Source organism: Oncorhynchus kisutch, linkage group LG15 (genome assembly GCF_002021735.2).
Source record: "Oncorhynchus kisutch isolate 150728-3 linkage group LG15, Okis_V2, whole genome shotgun sequence".
Taxonomy (NCBI): domain Eukaryota; kingdom Metazoa; phylum Chordata; class Actinopteri; order Salmoniformes; family Salmonidae; genus Oncorhynchus; species Oncorhynchus kisutch.
Genome location: NC_034188.2, coordinates 40359428 through 40382625, shown reverse-complemented (window position 1 = coordinate 40382625; position 23198 = coordinate 40359428). Strand labels below are relative to the sequence as shown.

General features: G+C 42.9%; 1 protein-coding gene across 17 annotated transcripts in view; it reads left to right on the top strand.

Annotated features, from left to right (window-relative positions):
• Window positions 1-23198, top strand: part of LOC109905296 (LIM and calponin homology domains-containing protein 1) — a 142728-nt gene that overhangs the window by 79971 nt on the left and 39559 nt on the right. For 16 of the 17 annotated variants that reach the window (XM_031790284.1, XM_031790277.1, XM_031790275.1 and 13 more), the window contains 3 exons: window positions 1505-1535; window positions 7755-7865; window positions 10786-10987. In XM_031790284.1, the coding sequence (XP_031646144.1) occupies window positions 1505-1535; window positions 7755-7865; window positions 10786-10987 (344 nt within the window). Of the gene's footprint in view, window positions 1-1504; window positions 1536-1879; window positions 2320-7754; window positions 7866-10785; window positions 10988-23198 lie in introns of those variants that run through there. The other variant, XM_031790281.1, reaches the window with a different exon arrangement.

Here is a 23198-nt window from a genome sequence, read left to right as displayed (position 1 = left end):
ATAGTATAAGGATTAGTGAATCTACATGATCCCATGGCACTTGTCTCAAGAGTATGGGGGTGTTATCCTTGGTGTCTACCAAATCATCCTCAGCTTCCAATTGGCTCATTCAAGCCCTGTTCATTCCCCTGCAATTCTTCCCTAGGTCATTGAAGAGAATGTGTTCTCAGCCAACCTGGTAATAAGGGTTAGGTATGAACAAGCATATTGACATGTAACTCAATGGAAACTTTTCATTCCTCACGTGATTAAACTTCCACCAACTAACGATTTGGACATGAGTCATTTGATTGACAGTTTCGTAATAATCCCACTCATGTGGGAGTTAGCTGCATAACACTCTTAACCTCTGGGTGACCTGTACAGATCATTACGACAAGGAACAGTGTGTGGGAGCTGAACAAGCCAACAAGGTTGACCTATGACCTCTGCTGACTAGTGTGTGAGTAAAGTATCAAGTGTAGCCTTAGATCAGCTCACCAAGTACACACATGCATGTGTTCCTTCACGAACGTGCACTATACACACAAACGGAGGCTCACGGTCACAGGCACACACACAAACTCATGCACTCACACTCACATGCTAGACAAACACAGAACCTGTAGATATAATTCAATCTGTAACCATTCTGAAACTGACACATGGTTTAATGTTTATTTAGTTTGATGAAAAATATGTTAGCGAGAGAAAGAAAGGCAAACCATCTGTGTGTCAGAAAAAGAAAATGAAATAATAATTGAATTTGTGTGGTTTGTGTGTGTGATTGAAAGGCACTCTGGCCTCTCCGCCTTTGCCCTGCTATGGCCTGGAGCCTCTTGAACACTGAAAAAACATCCAAACAACCTTGTGCTGCAGCAACAGCATCAGGCTGGAGAGTTTAGAGATCAAACACTATTATTTTTTCTCTTTCAACCCCCTCTCTCTCCCCTTGTCCCTCTCTACGTTCCCTCTTTCTCTCTCTCTCCTTCTCTCTCTCTCTTTCTCTCTCTCTCTCTGTCTCTCTCGCATGCTCTTTCTCTCTGTCTCTCTGTTGCTCCTCCCTCCCTCCCTCTCTTTCTCCCTCCTCTCTCTCTCTTTCTCTCTCTCTCTCTGTCTCTCTCGCATGCTCTTTCTCTCTGTCTCTCTGTTGCTCCTCCCTCCCTCCCTCTCTTTCTCCCTCCTCTCTCTCTCTTTCCCTCTCTTTCCCTTTCCCTCTATCTCTCTCTCCCACTTTCACTTTCTCCCTCCTTCTTCTCTCTCTCCCTCTCTCTCTCTCTTTCTCTCTGTCTCTCTGTTGCTCCTCCCTCCCTCCCTCTCTTTCTCCCTCCTTCTTCTCTCTCTCCCTCTCTCTCAGCCCAGATGGGGCTTTCCACAACTGCATCTGTATGTCATTCCATACTGTAACTACAGTGTTGTTTTTATTGATTTATTTCTATGAGAGCGAAGAATGCAGCTCATTTGACAGCTCTCTAACCTGGAACCTACAATCATCCTCGTCTCTCTCTCTCTCTCTTCCCGGCAGGGTTGCCGACTGCAGCAGGAAGCTGACAAATGTAAGTGTCACCTTCTATATTGTGTATTTTGTGTGTCCAGTAAATATATGTTTATGCTATGTACGCTCGTATGCGTGGGTTGGTCTCTCCCTGTCACTTTGTCTGTCTGCCTCTCTGTCTGTGCTCTCTCTATTTCTGTCATTCTTTATTTCTCTGTTGCTCCTTTCTCTTCATCATCAGTAAGGTATCCCTCTCCCTCAATCAGTCCATCCCATTAACGCCTCTCTCTCTCTCTCTCTCTCTCTCACACACTCCCTCACTCTCTCACTCTCCATCTATCTCCTGTCTCTGCTGCTTTAAGAGGAGCTAGCGAGCTAGCATAGTGCTGTTGTCATTCTCTGCGGTGTGAGCAATGGGAGCTCTCTGCTTGACTTGGCTTGCTATAGTGTACTCTGTAGGCCATCTCCAGCTCTAGCTCCACAGTTGACCGAGCTGTTTTAGCTGTTTTAGCAGAGGGACATTGAAACGCTACATTAGACTCCGTCGGCACTGCATCAGAACATCCCATGAACTCACAACAGTTGTAGAGGGAGCTAGCCTAGTGCTGGTGTCGACTGTAGTCTTTTCGTTGTTGCAGACTGCAGCAGCAGTATTCAATTATTCATCTTTTTGCCCAGACTCCGAGCACCATCAGACTGAGAAGATGAGATAGGTGGAGAAGTATTTTTGGACTGTTTTGTAAACGCAGCCCGGACTCGGCTAGGAAAAGGGACTATCATGAGGGACTGGATGGAATTCTGCTGGCCTTATGCAATGTTAAACTGATGCATACGTAAACAATAAGGTATCTATTTTGTTTATGTTGTAGGTATGTTTTATTGTAAATATTGGTTGGTGTTTTGGTTCTGTAGGTGTGGAACTGCTGCTGGGTGAAGTTGGTGCTTGTGCATGAGTGTGCTCATGCTCTTGTGACACAAAGAGGTTATTTTCCCATCTGGAAAGAACACATTTTGTTGGGTCTAGTAAAGCATATCAGAGAAAACAAGCACTGTAAAAGCAGTGGTGGAAAAGTACCCAATTGTCATACTTGAGTTAAAGTAAAGTCAACTTAATAGAAAATGACTCAAGTAAAAGTGAAAGTCACACAGTAATATACTACTTGAGTAAAAGTCTAAAATGAATTGGTTTAAAATATACTTAAGTATCAAAAGTAAATGTAATTGCTTAAAGTGCCTTTGGAAAGTAATTCAGACCCCTTGACTTTTTCCACATTTTGTTAGGTTACAGCCATATTCTAACATTGATTAAAACATGTTTTCCCCCCTCATCAATCTACACATAATACCCCATAATGACAACGTAAAAGCAGGTTAAGAATTTTTTGCTAACTTATAAAACAAATAAAAAAACTGAAATATCACATTTCCATAAGTATTCAGACCCTTTACTCAGTAATTCGTTGATGCACCTTTTGCAGCCTCAAGTCTTCTTGGGTATGACGCTACACGCTTGGCACACCTGTATTTGGGGAGTTTCTCCCAATCTTCTCTGCAGATCCTCTCAAGCTCTGTCAGGTTGGATGGGGAGTGTTGCTACATAGCTATTTTCAGGTCTCTCCAGAGATGTTTGATCGGGTTCAAGTCCAGGCTTTGGCTGGACCACTCAAGAACATTCAGAGACTTGTCCCGAAGCCACTCCTGCGTTATCCTGTTGGAAAGTAAACTTTCTCCCCAGTCCTGAGCGCTCTGGATCAAGGATAAAAGCTGAAGAACATACGCACATCCAGGTACTTTCAGCAGGTGCTGGAGTTGTTGGCAAACTCATGGAAACTTCTGGCAAACAGAAAGGAAAATGCAGCACGCTGCTTCTCATGCTCCCAGATGATATTTATTTACAACATTTGGAATCATGTAGTAACCAAAAAAGTGTTAAACAAATCAAAACATAAACTCAACAAAAAAAGAGACGTCCTCTCACTGTCAACTGCGTTTATTTTCAACAAACTTAACGTGTAAATATTTGAATGAACATAACAAGATTCAACAACTGAGACATAAACTGAACAAGTTCCACAGATGTGACTAACAGAAATTGAATAATGTGTCCCTGAACAAAGGGGGTTCAAAATCAAAAGTAACAGTCAGTATCTGGTGTGGCCACCAGCTGCATTAAGTACTGCAGTGCATCTCCTCCTCATGGACTGCACTGGATTTGCCAGTTCTTCCTGAGATGTTACTCCACTCTTCCACCAAGGCACCTGCAAGTTCCCGGAAATTTATGGGGGGAATGGCCCTAGCCCTCACCCTCCGATCCAACAGGTCACAGACATGCTCAATGGGATTGAGATCCGGGCTCTTCGCTGGCCATGGCAGAACACTGACATTCCTGTCTTGCAGGAAATCACGCACAGAACGAGCAGTATGGCGGTGGCATTGTCATGCTGGAGGGTCATGTCAGGATGAGACTGCAGGAAGGGTACCACATGAGGGAGGAGGATGTCTTCCCTGTAACGCACAGCATTGAGATTGTCTGCAATGACAACAAGCTCAGTCCGATGATGCTGTGACACAACGCCCCAGATCATGATGGACCCTCCACCTCCAAATCGATCCCGCTCCAGAGTACAGGCCTCGGTGTAATGCTCATTCCTTCGACGATAAACACGACATCTGACCATCACCGCTGGTGAGACAAACCCGCGACTCGTCAGGGAAGAGCACTTTTTGCCAGTCCTGTCTAATCCATATAGGTGGAGCAAGCCCATGTAATGCTTTGTAGGTTAGCAGTAAAACCTTTAAAATCAGCCCTAGCCTTAACAGGAAGGCACTGTAGAGAGGCTAGCACTGGATTAATATGATCACATTTTTAGGTTCTAGTCAAGATTCTAGCAGTCATGTTTAGCACTAACTGAAGTTTATTCAGTGCTCTATCCGGGTGGCCGAAAAGTAGAGCATTGCAGTAGTCTAATCTAGAAGTGACAAAGCATGGATTAATGTTTCTGCCACATTTTTGGACAGAAAGTTTCTGATTTTTTCAATGTTACGAACATGGGAAAAAGCTGTCCCTGAAATAGTCTTGATATGTTTGTCAAAAGATAGATCAGGGTCCAGAGTGATGCAGAGGTCCGTCACAGTGTTATTTGAGACGACTGTACAACCATCAAAATTAATTGTCAGATCCAACAGAAGATCTCTTGTTCCTTGGGACCTAGAATTAGCCACTCAAATCAAATCAAATGTTATTTGTCACATACACATGGTTAGTAGATGTTAATGCGAGCGTAGCGAAATGCTTGTGCTTCTAGTTCCGACCATGCAGTAACATCTAACAAGTCTAACAATTTCACAACAACTACCTTATACACACAAGTGTAAAGGATAGAATAATATGTACATAAAAATACATGGATGAGCGATGGCCGAACAGCATAGGCAAGATGCAGTACATGGTATAGAGTACAGTATATACATATGAGATGAGTAATGTAGGGTATGTAAACATTAAATAAAGTGGCATTGTTTAAAGTGGCTAGTGATACATTTATTAAATCCAATTATTAATTATTTTTAATTATCTGTTTTGTCTGAGTTTAAAAGTAAAAAATGTGCCGCCATCCACTTCCTTATGTCTGAAACACAGGCTTCCAGGGAGGGCAATTTTGGGGCTTCACCATGTTTCACCAAAATGTACATCTGTGTATCGTCCGCATAGCAGTGAAAGTTAACATTATGTTTTCGAATTACATCACCAAGAGGTAAAATATATAGTGAAAACAATAGTGGTCCCAAAACGGAACCTTGAGGATTTCATGACTAGAAGCTCAAAAGACAAAAACGCAGTAATATTTTGGGGGTAAAATTAAATTTCATATCGTAAATGTTAGCAACACCTCCACATTTGCGGGATGCGCCAGGGATATGGTCACTAGTGTAACCAGGAGGAGAGGCCTCATTTAACACAGTAAATTCATCAGGCTTAAGTCATGTTTCAGTCATAATCACATCAAGATTATGATCAGTGATTAGTTCATTGACTATAACTGCCTTGGAAGTGAAGGATCTAACATTAAGTAGCCCTATTTTGAGATGTGAGATATCACAATCTCTTTCAATAATGACAGGAATGGAGGAGGTCTTTATTCCATTGAGATTGCTAAGGCGAACACAGCCATGTTTAGTTTTGCCCAACCTAGATCGAGGCACAGACACAGTCTCAATGGGGATAGCTGAGCTGACTACACTGACTGTGCTAGTGGCAGACTCCACTAAGCTGGCAGGCTGGTTAACAGCCTACTGCATGGCCTGCACCCTATCTCAAGAGTGCTGAGTCCACACAATGGCTTTGCTAAATAGAGGGAGATGAGATAGCCTAGCTACATAGAGGGAGATGAGATAGATAGCGGATGAGGTTGGCACAGTAAATTAGTTTGTCAGGGCTATGCTAGCCCAAAAATGGACTAAGGGAGCCTAATGTTACCCTTTATAATCCAAGGAGTTTACTACATGTTCTGTTTAGAGGTGAATTGGCTCTGGCAGCCAAAACAGCCAAATACTCCATCTAAACGTGGTTTGGTTCTCAATTGCGGTACAGTTTTAGAAATGTAAAGCCCTCTACTTTCATATCACCTCAAAATAATTTCACAAATACTAAATATACACTTACTGTGCACAGTTTTTAACACCGTTTGAGCAGACAGTATTTTCAGTGACAACACGTGTGGTTCTGTCTTCCGTTTATACACAGGTGTTCGGCAACGCCTCTTTGTCTTCCTTCTGTTTTCCGTAAATAAGCATTGTAACGTGGTGACCCTGTAAAGATGTGTCGTAAAGTAACCTTTTGTTTTTTGAAAATGATTTATCTCCGATATGAAAGATACGTTCCTTATGTTTCTAAAACCCTGTACTGAAAGGGATGCGTTTTAACGTTTAGAATGAGCGTCAGGACTCTTATCAAAACTTCCTCGGGCCAGAAGACACTATCGTCAATAGGCGCTAAAGGTAGTTAGCCTCTGTGAATGGGTTAGGGCTATGCTAGAATAGTAAATCAACCTTACCCATGTGGCAATGGTAAAGAGAGAGAGAAATATAGCTGTGTGTTCACATTGTGTTCATATTGACCTGATTTGTGGCCAGGACAATGGCTAGGTCTTGTCTTGCTTGTACAGAAACCCATGACTAGCCAATTCCAATGATAGTGAAAAGAGTGGACCAAAAAAACAGGAAGTGAACCCTGTTGGTGGCCATTTTGATAAAACTGTTGTTGGTACTCCAAACAAATTAAAGACAAGTGGAATTGAGGGTGATTTGGGTTGTATGCCATGAATTCACATCAAACAAACACTCAATGGAGAAAATGGTATAGAGATATGGTATATTTTTTTCTAGCTAATGGGTAAAGTGTGCCTTTGAGCCATAGTTGGCATCTAATCGCAGTGTGTAATGTGGATTTCTCTGATTGTTCTCAGTTGGCTGCGAATGCTTGCGTTACTGTTGGATAGCATTAGCGTTGTGAAGTATACCTTAGAGCTGTCAGGAAGGTATTTCGTGACCTACAGTATGCTAACTTTTCTCATATCAACATATGTTGATTTTGCGGTGGCATTTTGCCAGGTTTACTCAGGAAGTAAACAGTTGGTTCTGGTGTGCGACATTGTGCCCATAAAGCATATATTTAGCAACTCTGCTAATTAGCACATTAGCTAATGTATCATGTGCTAGCAGCCTTGCATCATAAATGTCACGATCATTTGTAGAGACGGACCAAGGCGCAGAGTGATTAAAGTTCCACATAATTTATTTTTATGTGAAACTATCAAACAAACAACAAACCGTGACTACAGTGGTGCACATGGACTAACTCGAAATACCAAATTCAATATCCCACAAAACACAGGTGGAAAAAGGCTACCTAAATTTGATCCCCAACTAGAGACAATGATTGCCAGATGCCTCTAATTGGGAACCATATCAAGCACACCAACATAGAAATATGAAAACTAGAACACCCCAGTCACGCCCTGACCTACTACACCATAGAGAAACAATGTCTCTCTATGGTCAGGGTGTGACAATAAATTACACACCACTTGTGCACAAGCTATGGGGTATGAGACCACTGGGAATTGGTTAGGCCAAAAGTGTTGCCAAAAGTTGGTCAACTGTGTGGTCGGGTCAATTGGACATGAACTGCCATTGAATTGAAAACTACAGAGTGTGACGTTAATGCATTGTCTTGTTAATACTGGCTCTAAATCCTCCTCCTGTTGTAATTCCTCCCCAGGTTCTGATTACCATATACTGGCTGGGCCGGGCTGCCAACAGCTGCATTTCCTACAACGGGCCCACACTTGACCTGAAGGAGTTCGAAGGCCTGCTGTCACAGATGCGAAAGGTACGTAAGGCTATGAGATGTCATAAACCCTGGGGTTTGTGGAGGCTCAGTTGCTTGTGTTGTAGTGCTAACAATGTTAAGGTTGGGGGTTCAATTCCTCGAAGGGCTGTGTATTTTAGGTACTTTTTGCAGTTGCTAAGTGACTGTACTATTAGGAATATTAGACAAGAAGGCACTGTCCAACCAAAGCATATGTTTTATTTTGCAGACATAAGGGTGTTATTATGCAAGCTCTCCTCGGGGTGCATTCATTGTTTCACAACTTCCTTTATCTCCTCTTCTCTCCCCTCCTCATGGAGTTGTCCCTAGACGAGAATGAGCTCTCTCTCTCTCTCTGTCTGTCCGTCCGTCTGTCCGTCCGTCTGTCTGTCTAGTGATGATCTCAGGCCTTCTGCTGGTCTTCCAGAACCAGTGGTATAGAGTACTTAAGTAAAAATACTTTAATGTACTACTTAAGTTGTTTTTGGGGGGGTATCTGTACTTTACTTTACTAATTATATTTTTGACAACTTCTACTCCACTACATTCCTAAAGAAAATAATGTTGTTTTTACTCCATATGTTTTCACTGACACTCAAAAGTACTTGTTACATTTTGAACAGTTAGCAGGACAGGAAAATGGTTCAATTCACACACTTATCAAGAGAACATCCCTGGTCATCACTACTGTCTCTGATCTAGCGGACTCACTGAACACAAATTATTTGTTGGAGTGTTGGAGTGTGCCGCTGGCTATCCGTACATTTATAAAGATATTTGTGCCATGTGGTTTGCTTAATATAAGGAATTTGAAATTATTTATACTTTTGCTTTTACTTTTGATACTTAAGTATATTTGAGCAATTACATTTACTTTTGATACATAAGTATATTTAAAACCAACCACTTTTTGACATTCAATCAAGTAGTATTTTACTGAGTGACTTTTACTTGAGTCATTTTCTATTAAGATATCTTTACCTGTACTCAAGTATGAAAATTGGGTACTTTTTCCACCACTGTCCAGAACCAGTGACAGGCAGGCCTATTGGAACCTGGACTTTGGCTTTTGACAGACATTGAGGGACAGACAGGGACGTGGCTGTAGCTACCGGTCCCCCCCCCATTCAGAGCATGATGTCACTCCTCTGCCATTTCTTCCATCCCAGCAATTTGACATCCCCCACTGCTATTCTCTTCAAATGAGAAATGACCAATAAGCCTAGAATGCTTTCCCAGATGTCCTTATAATCCACCACAACCGGGCCACGTCTCCACTTCACAAAAGATAACAGGCAGTGACTTAAAGTGAGAGAGAGATTCAATATATTTATGAAATAATGTTGTACGTAATACAGGAGATGTAGTGATATGTGTTAGCTGTTGTAGTGGTGAGAGGCTCAAATGATGTAAACTTAGTGTTGATGTAGACAAATAGTCATTTAACTTGACAAAATAACATTCAGTCAATAGATCAGTTGAATATCCTGTCTGAAAATAACACATGATAGTTTGTTACCTGAAAAAGGGCCAAAGTGTCCTCTACAGGTTAGTGAGGCTCTCTGAAGGCTATTCAGTTCAATGGCCACCAGACACATTCCTAAAGTAGGGCTCTAGGTGTGTTAGATGGAACAAAAGCCGGCACGCCCTTTAGCTCCAGGACCACTGCTGTTGTCTGAGCTCACCCAGGTTTCAGCTTGGGGGTTCACAGGCTGATCTGACCAATAAGTAAGACCCCCCCCCCAGAGTTGCCACTCAAAGCTAGCCATTGTACCCAAAATACCCACAAGCCCTCCCCCCACACCCATCACAAGGTCAGACAAATAGGACCCGAGCATCCTCCTTCACTCAGGATCTGGCACAGAGGGAGAGGAAGAGAAAGGGGGAGTAAATTGGAGGGGAAAGGGGTTGAAGTGGGAGGGAGGGAGGGAGGGAGGGAGGGAGGGAGGGAGGGAGGGAGGGAGGGAGGGAGGGAGGGAGGGAGGGAGGGAGGGAGAGAGACTCTGCATGTAGAATTCTGCTAAAATATTGTCCGTGTACCACGTAAAACACCAAATAATGCATGCAGAGCAGAATTAGGCTGAATCTGATTCAGTTTCAGATTCAGATTACACAGACCCACAAAGAATTTGAAAATCCAATTTTGATCAACTCTCATATCTATTGGGTGAAATACCAGTGTGCCATCACAACAGCAAGATGTGTGACATGTTGCCACAAGAAAATGGCAACCAGTGAAGAACAAACACCACTGTAAATACATCCCATATGTGTTTATTTATTTTTCCTTTTGTTCTTTAACTACTTGCACATCGTTATAACACTGTACATAGCCATAATATGACATTTTAAATGTCTTTATTCCTTTGAAACCTTTGTGAGCTTAATGTTTACAGTTCATTTTGTATTGTTTATTTCACTATTTCACTTGCTTGGGCAATGTAAACATATGTTTCCCATGCCAATAAAGCCCTTTGAATTGAATTGAATTGAGAGGGGCTGAAGGAGGGAAAGAGACAGAAAGAGCGAGGGGACGAGAGGGAGTAGGAGAGAGGGGTAAAAGCAAGGCGATAGAGAGGGGGGTTAAAGAGGGGGGTAGGTGGCTGCCAGGAGGGGGATTGGGAGGGGAGGAAGAGAAACAAGGCAAGACCAGGATGTTCCTCAGGCAGGCGGGAAGGAAAAGCTTTTTCTAAGAGCTGGAAACCAAGGAGGCCACAGACCAGGACACACTGCTGCAGCTTATAGATGCACAGAGAGAGACAGAGGTAGAACATCTATTCAAATCAGAGAGAGGGAGAGGAAGTTAATGTAATTATCCAAGTTGGAGGAATCATGGTGAGTGATGGATCCGGATTGGATTGGATGGGATATTGGGATAATCTCAACACAAAAGAAATGTACATTGATGTGGTGGATGTTTTTTTGTGTGTGTGTGTGTTAGGAGGCGGAGGACACGGAGAGCCCCCAACGCAGCATACGGGACAGCGGCTACATTGACAGCTGGGACTCGGAGCGCAGCGACTCGCTCTCCCCGCCTCGCCACGGCCGAGAGGACTCCTTCGACAGCCTGGACTCGCTCGGGTCACGCTCCAGACAGACGCCCTCGCCGGACGTACTGGTCGCCCGCGGCATCGGCAGTGATGGTAGGACGCTAGACGCCCGGACAGGTCACACCACACATGCTTTTACTGTCGCATACTTTCTGGTGCTTCCTGGGTCATATTTACTAGAAACGAAACGGACAAAAATGGACCGAGACGGGGAGGGTCTACCTGAACTTCGTTTTTGTTGTAAAAAAAATTGAATTCTGTCGCTAAAGATTTTTTCTACGGTGCGCTAAGGTGTGAACTAATGAATATGACCCTTTCTCGTTATAGGGGCTTATCGCTTGCATAGCTGTAACTATTTTGTTCATGTATCATCATAGCACATCGTGACTTACCTCATCCTCTACCAATGTTTTACTTTGTGCACTTTAATGTTGCATGGCAGCCATTTTGCACATACAGTATCATTGGGGAAGGTCGCCATCAGCTGACGTGAAACTAGCTGTCCCTATCTGCACTTTTCAACCTCTCCCTGTCTCGTATCAATGAAATCATCTGGCAGGGTGTCTTCCAGCTCAGCCCAGCTCTGCTATTGACATCTGTACAAAGGCGGTTTGGTGTTGCGGCTGACTGTTTAGAGTTGTTGCCATGGGTTACATCTCTTTGAAGGCCCTCTTGAAGAGACATGTGGAGAGAGAGAGAGAGAGAGAGAGAGAGAGAGAGAGAGAGAGAAAACACATTGAAATCAGGCGGTGGAGAGAGGAGATGGCAGTCTTGACTGACAGGTTGCAACATATTTCAGTGGAGTCGTGTTTTACACGGCATCTCATCTGTTCCAGTCTTGAGTGGTGTTGCACAAGATGATGATACCTGGGACTGATACCTATTAGTCACAGTGGGTGTGAGTGTTTCTGCCTGTGAGTGTTTCTACCTGTCATACTGTATAGGTGCACACTTAATCTTGTGCCTATATTTTTATGCACAAGCATGCGCACACAAACACACACACACACACCAGTAATGATTGATATAGTTCTATAGTCCTACAGCACACACGGGGCTAACAGGAGCTGGTGGTTAAATTCAACTTTGGTTTTAGAGGTGGGGGGGGGTCCAAACCTAGTGAAGGGTCATCTAAAGGCCATTTCCTGCATTTCTACCCAATTGAACATGACCCATGGTCTTGTAGCAAAAATGGCCACAGTAATCAAGCTAGGTAAGAGATCCTTAAAAAATATATATTATTTGATTGTTAAGTGGCCAAACAAAGGTAATTCGATAATCAACAATGAACACGGTTACATGCACACAATAATACATTTATTGTGGATAGTCAGATGAATTAATAGTTTGTTTCAAACGTTTACATGCTTTGCATCTAGAACGATTTCCCTGATAATCCTGTTTTACATGGACACATCTGAAATCAGGTTAGCCGATGGGACTTTTGATAAATGCACAAAATCGGCAATCAAATAAGCGTCCGACCACAGTGGACTGTAATTGTCTGCTCCCAACTCACACTCTCAAACACGTAGATCCTCTGAATGCAGCTGACTCTCCAGATCCCATTCACCTGAATTCTGATCACCTGTTCACACGCCTGTATGTCATGATCACACACTATTTAGTTCAGTTCTTTGCACCCCATCATTGTGAGGTATTGTTTGTTTTGTGACACTTCTATTCAGAGTCCTGTTTTTCCCGTATTAGTCCTCCTGTGTATCATAGTTTTTGGCCATTCTCACTAACGACGCCTTTTTGCCTATTCCCTGCCTGTACTTCTGCCTATCGGATTTCCTGTCACCAACCTCTTGCCTGATCTCCCGGATGACGTTACTAGCCTTTTCCCTGCCTGTACTGTTGCCTTTTTGGACCCCCTGTGTATGACTTTCTGCCTGCCCCTGGACCCAGCTACCTGCCTCTTCCTGTGGTCCTTTATAAATAAACACCTGCTGCGCCCTGGCTATTTGATTCTGAGTTCTGATGTAGAACGTTTGTGTGATAACTGTTTATAAGATGCATATTTCATCCCCCCCCCCCCCCCCCCCCCCCGAACTCACTTCACTCGCGCATTAGAAGGAGGCTTTTGGCACATGCCCATATCAAATACCACCACGTTGGAACGCTGATGAAGCAGTACACATGTCCTAATCATTTCAAAGATTGCTCATAAAACCAGGTGTTTATAATCTGCATATGCTAACTTAGATTTTGACCTTACGCCAATTAAGATAAGCAGAGTAAGGCGTTTACATGACTAATGCCCCACTCAGCCTTCTGCCATAATCAGTTTAATATCGATTTATGAATTATGTAAACGTGCTGACTGTGTTGTACCTTGAACCAAATAGTCTAACAAATGAAAACTCTTATAAAAGAAAAGTACAAAGACTTGATATTTTGGGGTCTTTATGAAGACCTCTTTATCAAATATCATCTAACTTTATTAGGGAGACAATATTTATATATATATATATATATATATATATATATATGTGTGTGTGATTTTCTGGATTTTTTTTCCCTCATTTTGTCTGTCATAGTTGAAGGGTACCTATGATGAAAATTACAGGCCTCTGTCATCTTTTTAAGTGGGAGAACTTGCACAATTGGTGGCTGACTAAATACTTTTTTGCCCCACTGTATATATGTATATATAGTTATTCAAAGATATCTTCACTTTTTCAGTCTCTGTTTTGTCATTTACCAAGAAAGTAATCTATGGGGTCAGTAGAGACATCAATGGTTCAGATTTGTTTCAAAAGCCACTGCCAATTTGAGTTAACTTAAGCCAACAATAACCCAAAAAACTAGGAGTGTGATACGGACAAGCTCACCATATTCAAAAGAAGCCAAATCGGCTCGGAGTAACTTCAAATCAAGTCTTTGATTTGGTCATGGAGTAGCTCAAGTTAGCAGTGGCTTTTGAAACTAAACAAAACTATGGATGACAGTCTCTCTTGCCCCCGTAGACTTCTATCAGGTTACATGGAAAACTGGAACAGGAGTGCTCAGAACAGGAGCTACACAGGTATTTATCTGAAGGAGGAGTTATTGGCTGATTCATGTGATTTAGGCTGCATTTTGTAATGACATTGGTCCGACACATTGGTCTGACAAGCACCTTTTAATTAGGGCTTTGATTGATAACCACTTTTTAGGAATGGTGAGAGCTAGAGGCAGGGGGGCAGACCTTTACAATGCTGAAGTAGCCTACAGTAAATTCCTCTAAAAAGCATTTTCTGTATTGTATTACTGCCTTATTAACACATATTTGTTTTAAGATAGTGACAACATGGACCATTTTGTTCTCTATTTTAGGACACTTGGGGGTATCCGAAAAGATTGTGTACAAATTAATTGATGAAACCTTTTAATCTGGCCTTAGAAATACTGTGACAATAAAATATGGCAAATCGGGTCATGCCAAAGTTCTGTCTGAATGAGAATGCCAGAGTGATTTAAAATGCATCAGAGAGGTGTTGGAAGGAAGATTATCTGGACCATTGTGAATTTCATCTTTCTTAGAACAGGAAGATCATCTGGACCATTGTGAATTTCATCTTTCTTAGAACAGGAAGATCAATTATTTTCCCCCCCGAGTGCGGTTTTGTCACAGTCCCTTCTAACGAGTCCTGCGTGGCTTGTGGCCATTGTAGAGGGCAACAGAAAACATATATATGTTCCTGAGAGGATTACCTTTCAGGAATGGGGTCATTGTAGCTAATGGCCCAAACCGAGCCAAATTCATAGGATGAAAACAAATTCAACATGTCTCACCGGCTTTAGAAAAGCATTGGTTGCAAACAGCCTGACCTCCATCTCAAAGGCGGCCACATGGTCCTAAAACACACCTGTAATTGCTTTACTGGCACCATAGGAGCAAACAGCTTGCTGCTGAGGACCATCTTCTGTATAGCAGCTGCAACATATCTATCAATGCCATCCCAACAGAGGAACTCGCTCCATCAAACACAACAGAGGAAAAATATATGATATGAATGTTTTATGTGTTTTCCAGGCATGGATAGAGAAGCCAGGAAAACTCTTATGCCCAGTATTTTAAAGCCCTATGATTGATTGTCCTACCAGGGCATTTTCAAAACCTGATTGTTCAAGGGGGACTGAGCCAAGAGTGAGGCCTAACCGTAACCGCACCATCCTGTCCAGAGTGACTCTAGCCTGCTTTCGTCTCTTAATATACATATGTGCACACAAACACACACACACAGATTTTATTTGAGCTGCCAGTCCATCTTTGACCTTTGTGGCTCAGTTATGTTTCAAGTTGTTATTGCCATGTGCACGAGTACAGTGAAACACCTTTCTTGCTTGCTTTTTCCCCAACAATGCAGTTCTCTGTATCAGTCAGTTGTACTATAACAAATCAATTAAAAAGTCAACTGGAGCGGAAACATACAAGAAATCGAAATAAGAACAACACGAAAAAGTAAGTAAGCTATATGTAGGGTCAGATCCAGGATCAGTAGCTATGTACAGGGTCAGTTACAGGGTCAGTAGCTATATACAGGGTCAGATCCAGGATCAGTAGCTATATACAGGGTCAGTTACAGGATCAGTAGCTATATGTAGGGTCAGATCCAGGATCAGTAGCTATATACAGGGTCAGTTACAGGGTCAGTAGCTATTTGTAGGGTCAGATCCAGGATCCATAGCTATATACAGGGTCAGTTACAGGGTCAGTAGCTATATGTAGGGTCAGATCCAGGATCAGTAGCTATATACAGGGTCATATCCAGGATCAGTAGCTATATACAGGGTCAGTAGCTATATACAGGGTCAGTTCCAGGGTCAGTAGCTATATACAGGGTCAGTTACAGGGTCAGTAGCTATATACAGGGTCAGTTACAGGGTCAGTAGCTATATGTAGGGTCAGATCCAGGATCAGTAGCTATATACAGGGTCAGTTACAGGGTCAGTAGCTATATACAGGGTCAGTTCCAGGGTCAGTAGCTATATACAGGGTCAGTTACAGGGTCAGTAGCTATATGTAGGGTCAGATCCAGGATCAGTAGCTATATACAGGGTCAGTTACAGGGTCAGTTCCAGGGTCAGTAGCTATATACAGCGTCAGGTACAGGGTCAGTAGCTATATACAGGGTCAGTTACAGGGTCAGTAGCTATATACAGGGTCAGGTACAGGGTCAGTAGCTATATGTAGGGTCAGATCCAGGATCAGTAGCTATATACAGGGTCAGTTACAGGGTCAGTTCCAGGGTCAGTAGCTATATACAGCGTCAGGTACAGGGTCAGTAGCTATAAGTAGGGTCAGATCCAGGATCAGTAGCTATATACAGGGTCAGTTCCAGGGTCAGTAGCTATATACAGGGTCAGTTACAGGGTCAGTAGCTATATACAGGGTCAGGTACAGGGTCAGTAGCTATATACAGGGTCAGTTCCAGGGTCAGTAGCTATATATAGGGTCAGTTCCAGGGTCAGTAGCTATATACAGGGTCAGGTACAGGGTCAGTAGCTATATACAGGGTCAGTTCCAGGGTCAGTAGCTATATATAGGGTCAGTTCCCTGGGTTAGTGCCAATACCATATTTACACTGGAGTGGTAGGGTTAGATATGTATAGGGGTAAAGTGATTAGGCATCAGGATATACAGTATGATAAACAGAGTAGCAGCAGCGTATATTGTGTGTGTGTGTGCGTGTGTGTAAAATGTGTGTAAACTGTGCATAGAGAAAAAAATGAAATAGGCTATCTGCATTGACCCTTCTATGTGGCCATTTTGTTAAACTCTTTAGCAGTCTTATGGCTCGGGGATAGAAGCTGTTCAGGAGCCTGTTGGTGTCAGACTTGATGCTCCAGGTACCGCTTGCTATGCGGAAGCAGAGAGAACAGTCTATGGCTTGGGTGTCTTTTGTGCGATTACCGGCCTTCCTTTCCCACCACCTGATATAGAGGTCTTCGATGACAGAGAACTCGGCCCCAGTGATGTACTGGGCTGTCCGTACCACCCTCTGTAGCGCCATGGGATCGAGGGCGGTGCAGTTGCCACACCAAGCAGTGATGCAGCCAGTCAAGATGCTCTCAATTGGTGCAGCTGTCACGTCCTGACCTTAGAGCTTTTTATGTCTCTATTTTGGTTTGGTCAGGGTGTGATTTGGGTGGGCGTGTTCTATGTTCTTTTTTCTATGTTTTTGTATTTCTTTGTTTTGGCCGGGTATGGTTCTCAATCAGGGACAGCTGTCTATCGTTGTCTCTGATTGGGAACCATACTTAGGTAGCTTTTCCCCACAGGGTTTTTGTGGGTAGTTAATTACTGTTTAGTGTTTTGCACCTTTCAGGACTGTTTCGGTTGTTCCCTTTGTTATTTTGTTATAGTGTTCAGTTTTAATAAAGAAAGCATGAGGAGGAGGGCAGGTAGTTTTCACCTGATGTCACAGAAAGGCCAAAAAGGTCATCAAGGACATCAAGGACAACAACCACCCGAGCCACTGCCTGTTCACCCCGCTATCATCCAGAAGGTGCATCAAACCTGGGACAGAGAGACTGAAAAACAGCTTCTATCTCAAGGCCATCAGACTGTTAAATAGCCATCACTAGCACAGAGAGGCTGCTGCCTATATACACAGACTAGAAATCATTGGCCACTTTAATAAATGGAACACTAGTCACTTTAATAATGTCACTTTAATAATGTTTACATATCTTGCATTACTAATCTCACATGTATATACTGTATTCTATACTATTCTACTGTATTTTAGTCTATGCCGCTCTGACATTGCTCGTCCATATATTTATATATTCTTAATTCCTTTCCTTTACTTAGATTTGTGTGTATTGGGTATATATTGTGACATTGTTACATATTACTTGTTAGATATTGCTGCACTGTCGGAACTAAAAGCGCAAGCATTTCGCTACACCCACAATAACATCTGCTAAACACATGTATGTGACCAATAGGATTTGATTTGATTTTTAAGTCCTTAGTGATTTGGACACTGAGGAACTTAAAGCTCTCGACCCACTCCACTGTAGCCCCGTTGATGTGGATGGGGGCCTGTTTCCTCTAGTCCATGATCAGCTCCTTGGTCTTACTGACATTGAGGGAGAGGTTGTTGTTCTGGCACCACACTGCCAGGTCACTGAGCTCCTCCCTGTAGGCTGTCTCATCATCGCCGGTGATCAGGCCCACCATCGTCGTGTCGCCAACAAACTTGATGATGGTGTTGGAGTCGCGCGTGAACAGGGAGTGCAGGATGGGTCTAAGCCCACATCCCCTGTGGGGCCCACGTGTTGTGGGTCAGCGTGGCATAGGTCATGTTGCCTCCCCTCACCACCTGGGGTCGGCCCATTGGAAAGTCCAGGATCCAGTTACAGAGGGAGGTGTTCAGTCCCAGGGTCCCATGGTTGGAGGGGACTATGGTGATGAACAGTGAGCTGTATCGTCAATGAACAGCATTCTCACTACGCTCTATTTCTCTCTTTTCTCACAATTCCTAACGCACTTATTGCTGGGCCAAACAACTATCAGTTTTTCACTGTATTATACTGTATTAGACGGTGTGTGTGTTTAGCTGTGGGTGGTGCTAGTGCACGTCCTTCCATTACCGGACAATGGGTGCAAGCGTCCATATTGCAATGCCTCCACCGTGTTTGCAAGTGTTGCGTGTTACATCTGATGCCGTGAGAAATGTCTCATGTCGGGAAACAACTGTAAAGAATAGTTACTCGCTGCGTCGAAAGACACGAATGGAGTCTGGATCATAGCTTGGCTGAATCAGAAGTCGCTTTGTAATGTCATGGCAGTCATAGAAAGACGTCGCGTAGCACCACACAGTGTATTGCAGCGCAGCCTTTTCACTTTTACCCGGAGGCTTGTAAAAAGGTTATGACGTTCGTCAACAAATGTATGCTTGGGCTGACATTCTGTAAAAAACGAATTGCAACAGATGGGACGGGAGGCCAAGCTTCCTGTCTGGGGCCAGGGTGTGTTATTGTTTGGAAGGAACTGGAAGTGTGGAGGAAAAGGTTGTCTATGGGTGAAAGTGATTAGAGCTGGAGAGGTTGATGTGTGGTTTGCTATTGTTGTTGCTAAAGGCTGAGTGGTTGATATTGAGTTTGTAGGGAGTTTGTAGAAGTCGATGTTTGGTTTGCTATTGGATTGTAATAAAACGTTAAGTAGTTGGTGTTTGTTTGCTACTGGTTTATAGGGAAACATTCATTGATTGATGCTGGGTTTTCTATGTAGGTTAACATTGAGTGGTTTTGGCGAAATTAATTTAGTGAGGCCAGCTGTACATTAAAATGTGTTTCACTATCCATGCCATGGTGCCTCATGTCCAGACCATCTCCAGCACTGGGCTCATCTAACTCTGACTCTAGAACAGTTCCAAGAGGCCCACACACTAGATCTGAGAACAGCTGAGCAGACCAGAGATCTGCCAATGATACAAGGTTTGATTACACCAAGAAGAAAGGCTCCAAATGATCACTGTTTATACAAAATAGCTACACCAAACTAGTTTTTCATGGTCCAGGGCTTTCTTATGCTGCTACCGCCAATGCAGTTCTCACACTCACTCTGTAAGTTCACTTAGTCCATCCCAAAAACAATTAGAGGTCACAAGGGATTTTAATTTAATCTCCAAAAGGAATTTGATATCGACAGCTCTCTTTTGTTAGAGTTATGTAGATCAGCACACATTGTGGATAAATATACATCTTTGTGCTACCGTACTCTATCCCTATTCTAGTCTTCCCTTCCCTATTATTTTCTTCCCTCTCTTATCTGCTAAAGCCGCTCCATCCACAGTCAACAACTATGGAGCTGAGTACAGTGGGTTATGTGATGTCATTGAAATGGGTTTTATTTGTAATCGCCGTGGCATGATGTCATTGAAATGTGTTTTATTTGTAATCTCGTGGCAAGGAACTTCACAGACACACAGCAGTGCTTTAACATGTGTGGAACCATGATATCATACACACAGAATGGAGGGAGAGGTTGGGGGGGGGGGCGGGGTTGCACGGGGAGGCTTTCATGGTTGAGGAGCAGCTCCCGGGGAACTGTGCGGGGGATCTTGGATGGTCGGTGGCCTGGCGGTTGGGAGCTTGGCCTGGAGACCGATAGGTTGCTGGTTCGGGTCCCAGTTTTGACTTGGTGGGAGATCAGTCGACGTGCCCTTGGGCGGGGTGCTTGACCCTGGTTGCTCCTGTAGGTCGCTCTGGATGGGAGTCTGCTAGATGACTGAATGTAATGTAAATGTTGAGCGTCTTCGCTGCAGGTAGATTCTATGTTTTAATATTCAATAAAAACAAAAAAAAATTGGGAAAGATCTAGTTATTTTATTGTTTTAACAAAGACATTTCTGAAGATATTTTTTTAGATTTATGGGATTAGTGATGCATTTACGTCTGTCCCTCTTATGCAAACAATTTACCCCTTTAAAATAATTGACCATTCCACCAAGTTACATGTTTCACGGCACATGACTTCGTTTGGGCCTCCTGAACAGCATGGCAGGAAAGGAAGTTAGTATTCTCTGTGTTTATGGTCAGTTTATATTTTATATTTTATGGTCAGTTTATCTTTGACTGAGGTGGTCTAGCTCAACACGTCAACTCTGTTCCCTCAATTAATGTTAGCAAAGATTTTATTTGTTAGGTGTGGAAGATATGTATAGTTCCTCATTTAATTTACACCATGTGGTCCAATGCTCTTCACCACATGAGGAGAAATGGCTGATCTTCACCTCAACCCTGTTATCCAGCCTACATAATACCCCATCATGTCAAAGTGGAACTTTGTTTTTCAAGAAAAAAATCAAATTAATAAAAATATGAAAAGCTGAAATGTCTTGAGTCAATAAGTATTGAACCCCTTTGTTATGGCCTAAATAAGTTCAGGAGTAAAAATGTGCTTAACAACTCACACAATATGTTGCATGGACTCACTCTGTGTGCAATAATAGTGTTCAACATGAGCGTTGCACAATGGAGCGTTGCAAAATGGAGTGATAGCCTTCCTTCTTCAAGATCCCTTTTACCCTGTACAAATCTCCCACCAAAAGCACCTCCAGACCATCACATTGCCCCCACCATGCTTGACAGACGGTGTCAAGTACTTCTCCAGCATCTTTACATTTTTTCTGCGTCTCACGAATGTTCTTCTTTGTGATCCGAACACCTCAAGCTTTATTTATTTATTTAAAACATTTTTTTTAATTGAATATCCAAAACATACAATATACTTGCAGTGAAGCCGCTCAACAACCACGTCATACCAGTCATCCAACAGACTCCCATTCAGAGTGACACACAGAAGCATCCAGGGTCAATGCCCTGCTCAAGGGCACGTTGACAGATCTCTCACCATGCCAAAAAATGTGAACATGAGTGTTGCAAAATATACCCCCCCCCCCCCCCCCCACACACACACACACAGTTCCCCAATAGCTGTCCCTCAACCATTTGAGACCCCTCCCACAGTCCCCCCCAAAAAAATAAAAATACAATTAATTCCATTCCCCACCCCCAAGAACCCCCCAATGCACCAACAATCAAGAGAATGAACTAAAGGGAATTAGCTTCGTTTTTCTTTTCTAATGATCAATTAGCCTTTTAAAATGATATACTTGGATTAGCTAACACAGTGTGCTATTGGAACACGGGAGTGATGGTTGCTGATAATGGGCCTCTGTACGCCTATGTAGATATTCCATTAAAGATCTGCCGTTTCAAGCTACAATAGTCATTTACAACATTAACAATGTCTTCACTGTATTTCTGATCAATTTGATGATATTTTAATGGACAAAAAATTAGCTTTTCTTTCAAAAACAAGGGAATCTCTAAGTGACCCCAAACTTTTGAAAGGTCGGGTAAGTTCAAGGGATTTTAATGCCTGAGATGGGAAAAACAGTTTTTCCGCATGCCCGACGTGTTTTAAAGTTCATTTCTTAAAAGTTTGCTTGTCCAAAATGCACACACAACGACCCTGATACACACAAACTCACACCAGCACATGCTTTAGTACTAACATATGTGACCCCATGGTATCATACAGAAAGATAAAGAAACACGGGAACCTACAGTATTGAGATTCAGGTATGGCATTGACCCATTGTCCAAGATTTCTCATACAGGTCTTTACAGTAGTGATCTACCGATATGACATTTTTGGCCGATACCGATATTCGATATTTTCTTTGCCAAAAAAAACAGGATAACGATATTAAAAATGTTAGCGGCCTTTTAAGCATTCTAGTACAGTTAAATAGTTAATGCACACACATGCACGCAGTGGTCTAAGGCACTGTATCTCAGTGTAAGTGGCGTCTCTACAGCCCCTGGTTTGAAACTAGGCTGTATCACATCCGGCCATGATTGTGAGTCCCATAGGGCAGCGCACAATTGGCCCAAGCGTCATCCGGGTTTGGCCGGGGTAGGCCGTCATTGTAAATAAGAATTTGTTCTTAATTGGCTTGCGTAGCTAATTAAGGTTACAAGGTTCTGTGGGTGTCACCCGAATAGACTGACACCCTATTACATTGCTTCACATTCCAACCTTGTTTGACATTATATAGTCTAAATCTGGCATGATTCCGCCAATTGTAACCTTTGGCATCACTTTCAAGGTACTTTTATTTTGAAGGCAAACCGCAAATTCCATTATTGTGCCTAATCCTTATTGTGGCTAGCTTCACAACACATGACCCGTTCTGGTCGAGCATCACTAGCCAGATGAAGCTAGCTGGCTGCTTATAACGTTAGCTTTGGGCAACAGGATTAAGTAGCTGACTAGCTATATATTTTCATGAACTGAAGTTCAATAGGCGAGCAACAAGTGGCTACCGAGCTAATACTTACTCACAAGGATTCCTAAATCATTGCTAAGAATAATGAAAATAACTTCAGTTTCTACTGGTCATTGTTTTCAGGCTGGTTGTATCGGTGCTAGCTAGGTACCAAGCTAAAGCTAGCTAGCGACCCCAGAAGTTGCGGTCGAACAAATAATGCTTTATTACCAACGCGGTATTGTAAACACATCGTTGTACAGCACTGACTGTGCTACTGATAGTAGTGGTGGCGCTTAGCTTGCACATGCAAATTCAGAACTCACAACATTCTTTTTGACACTTAAAGACCCAAACACCATTCCATAGTTTGTTGGTCGTGAAGCTAATCGCAGTGCCGCTATCACTGTGGAACTCCAGTAGGGTGACATCTGAAGAATAACGCACCTGGTAGTGTGTACTGGTGCTCGACCAGTTGGCGAAAGCCAACATCACTCACAACAGATTGTCAAGGGGCAATGAATTCC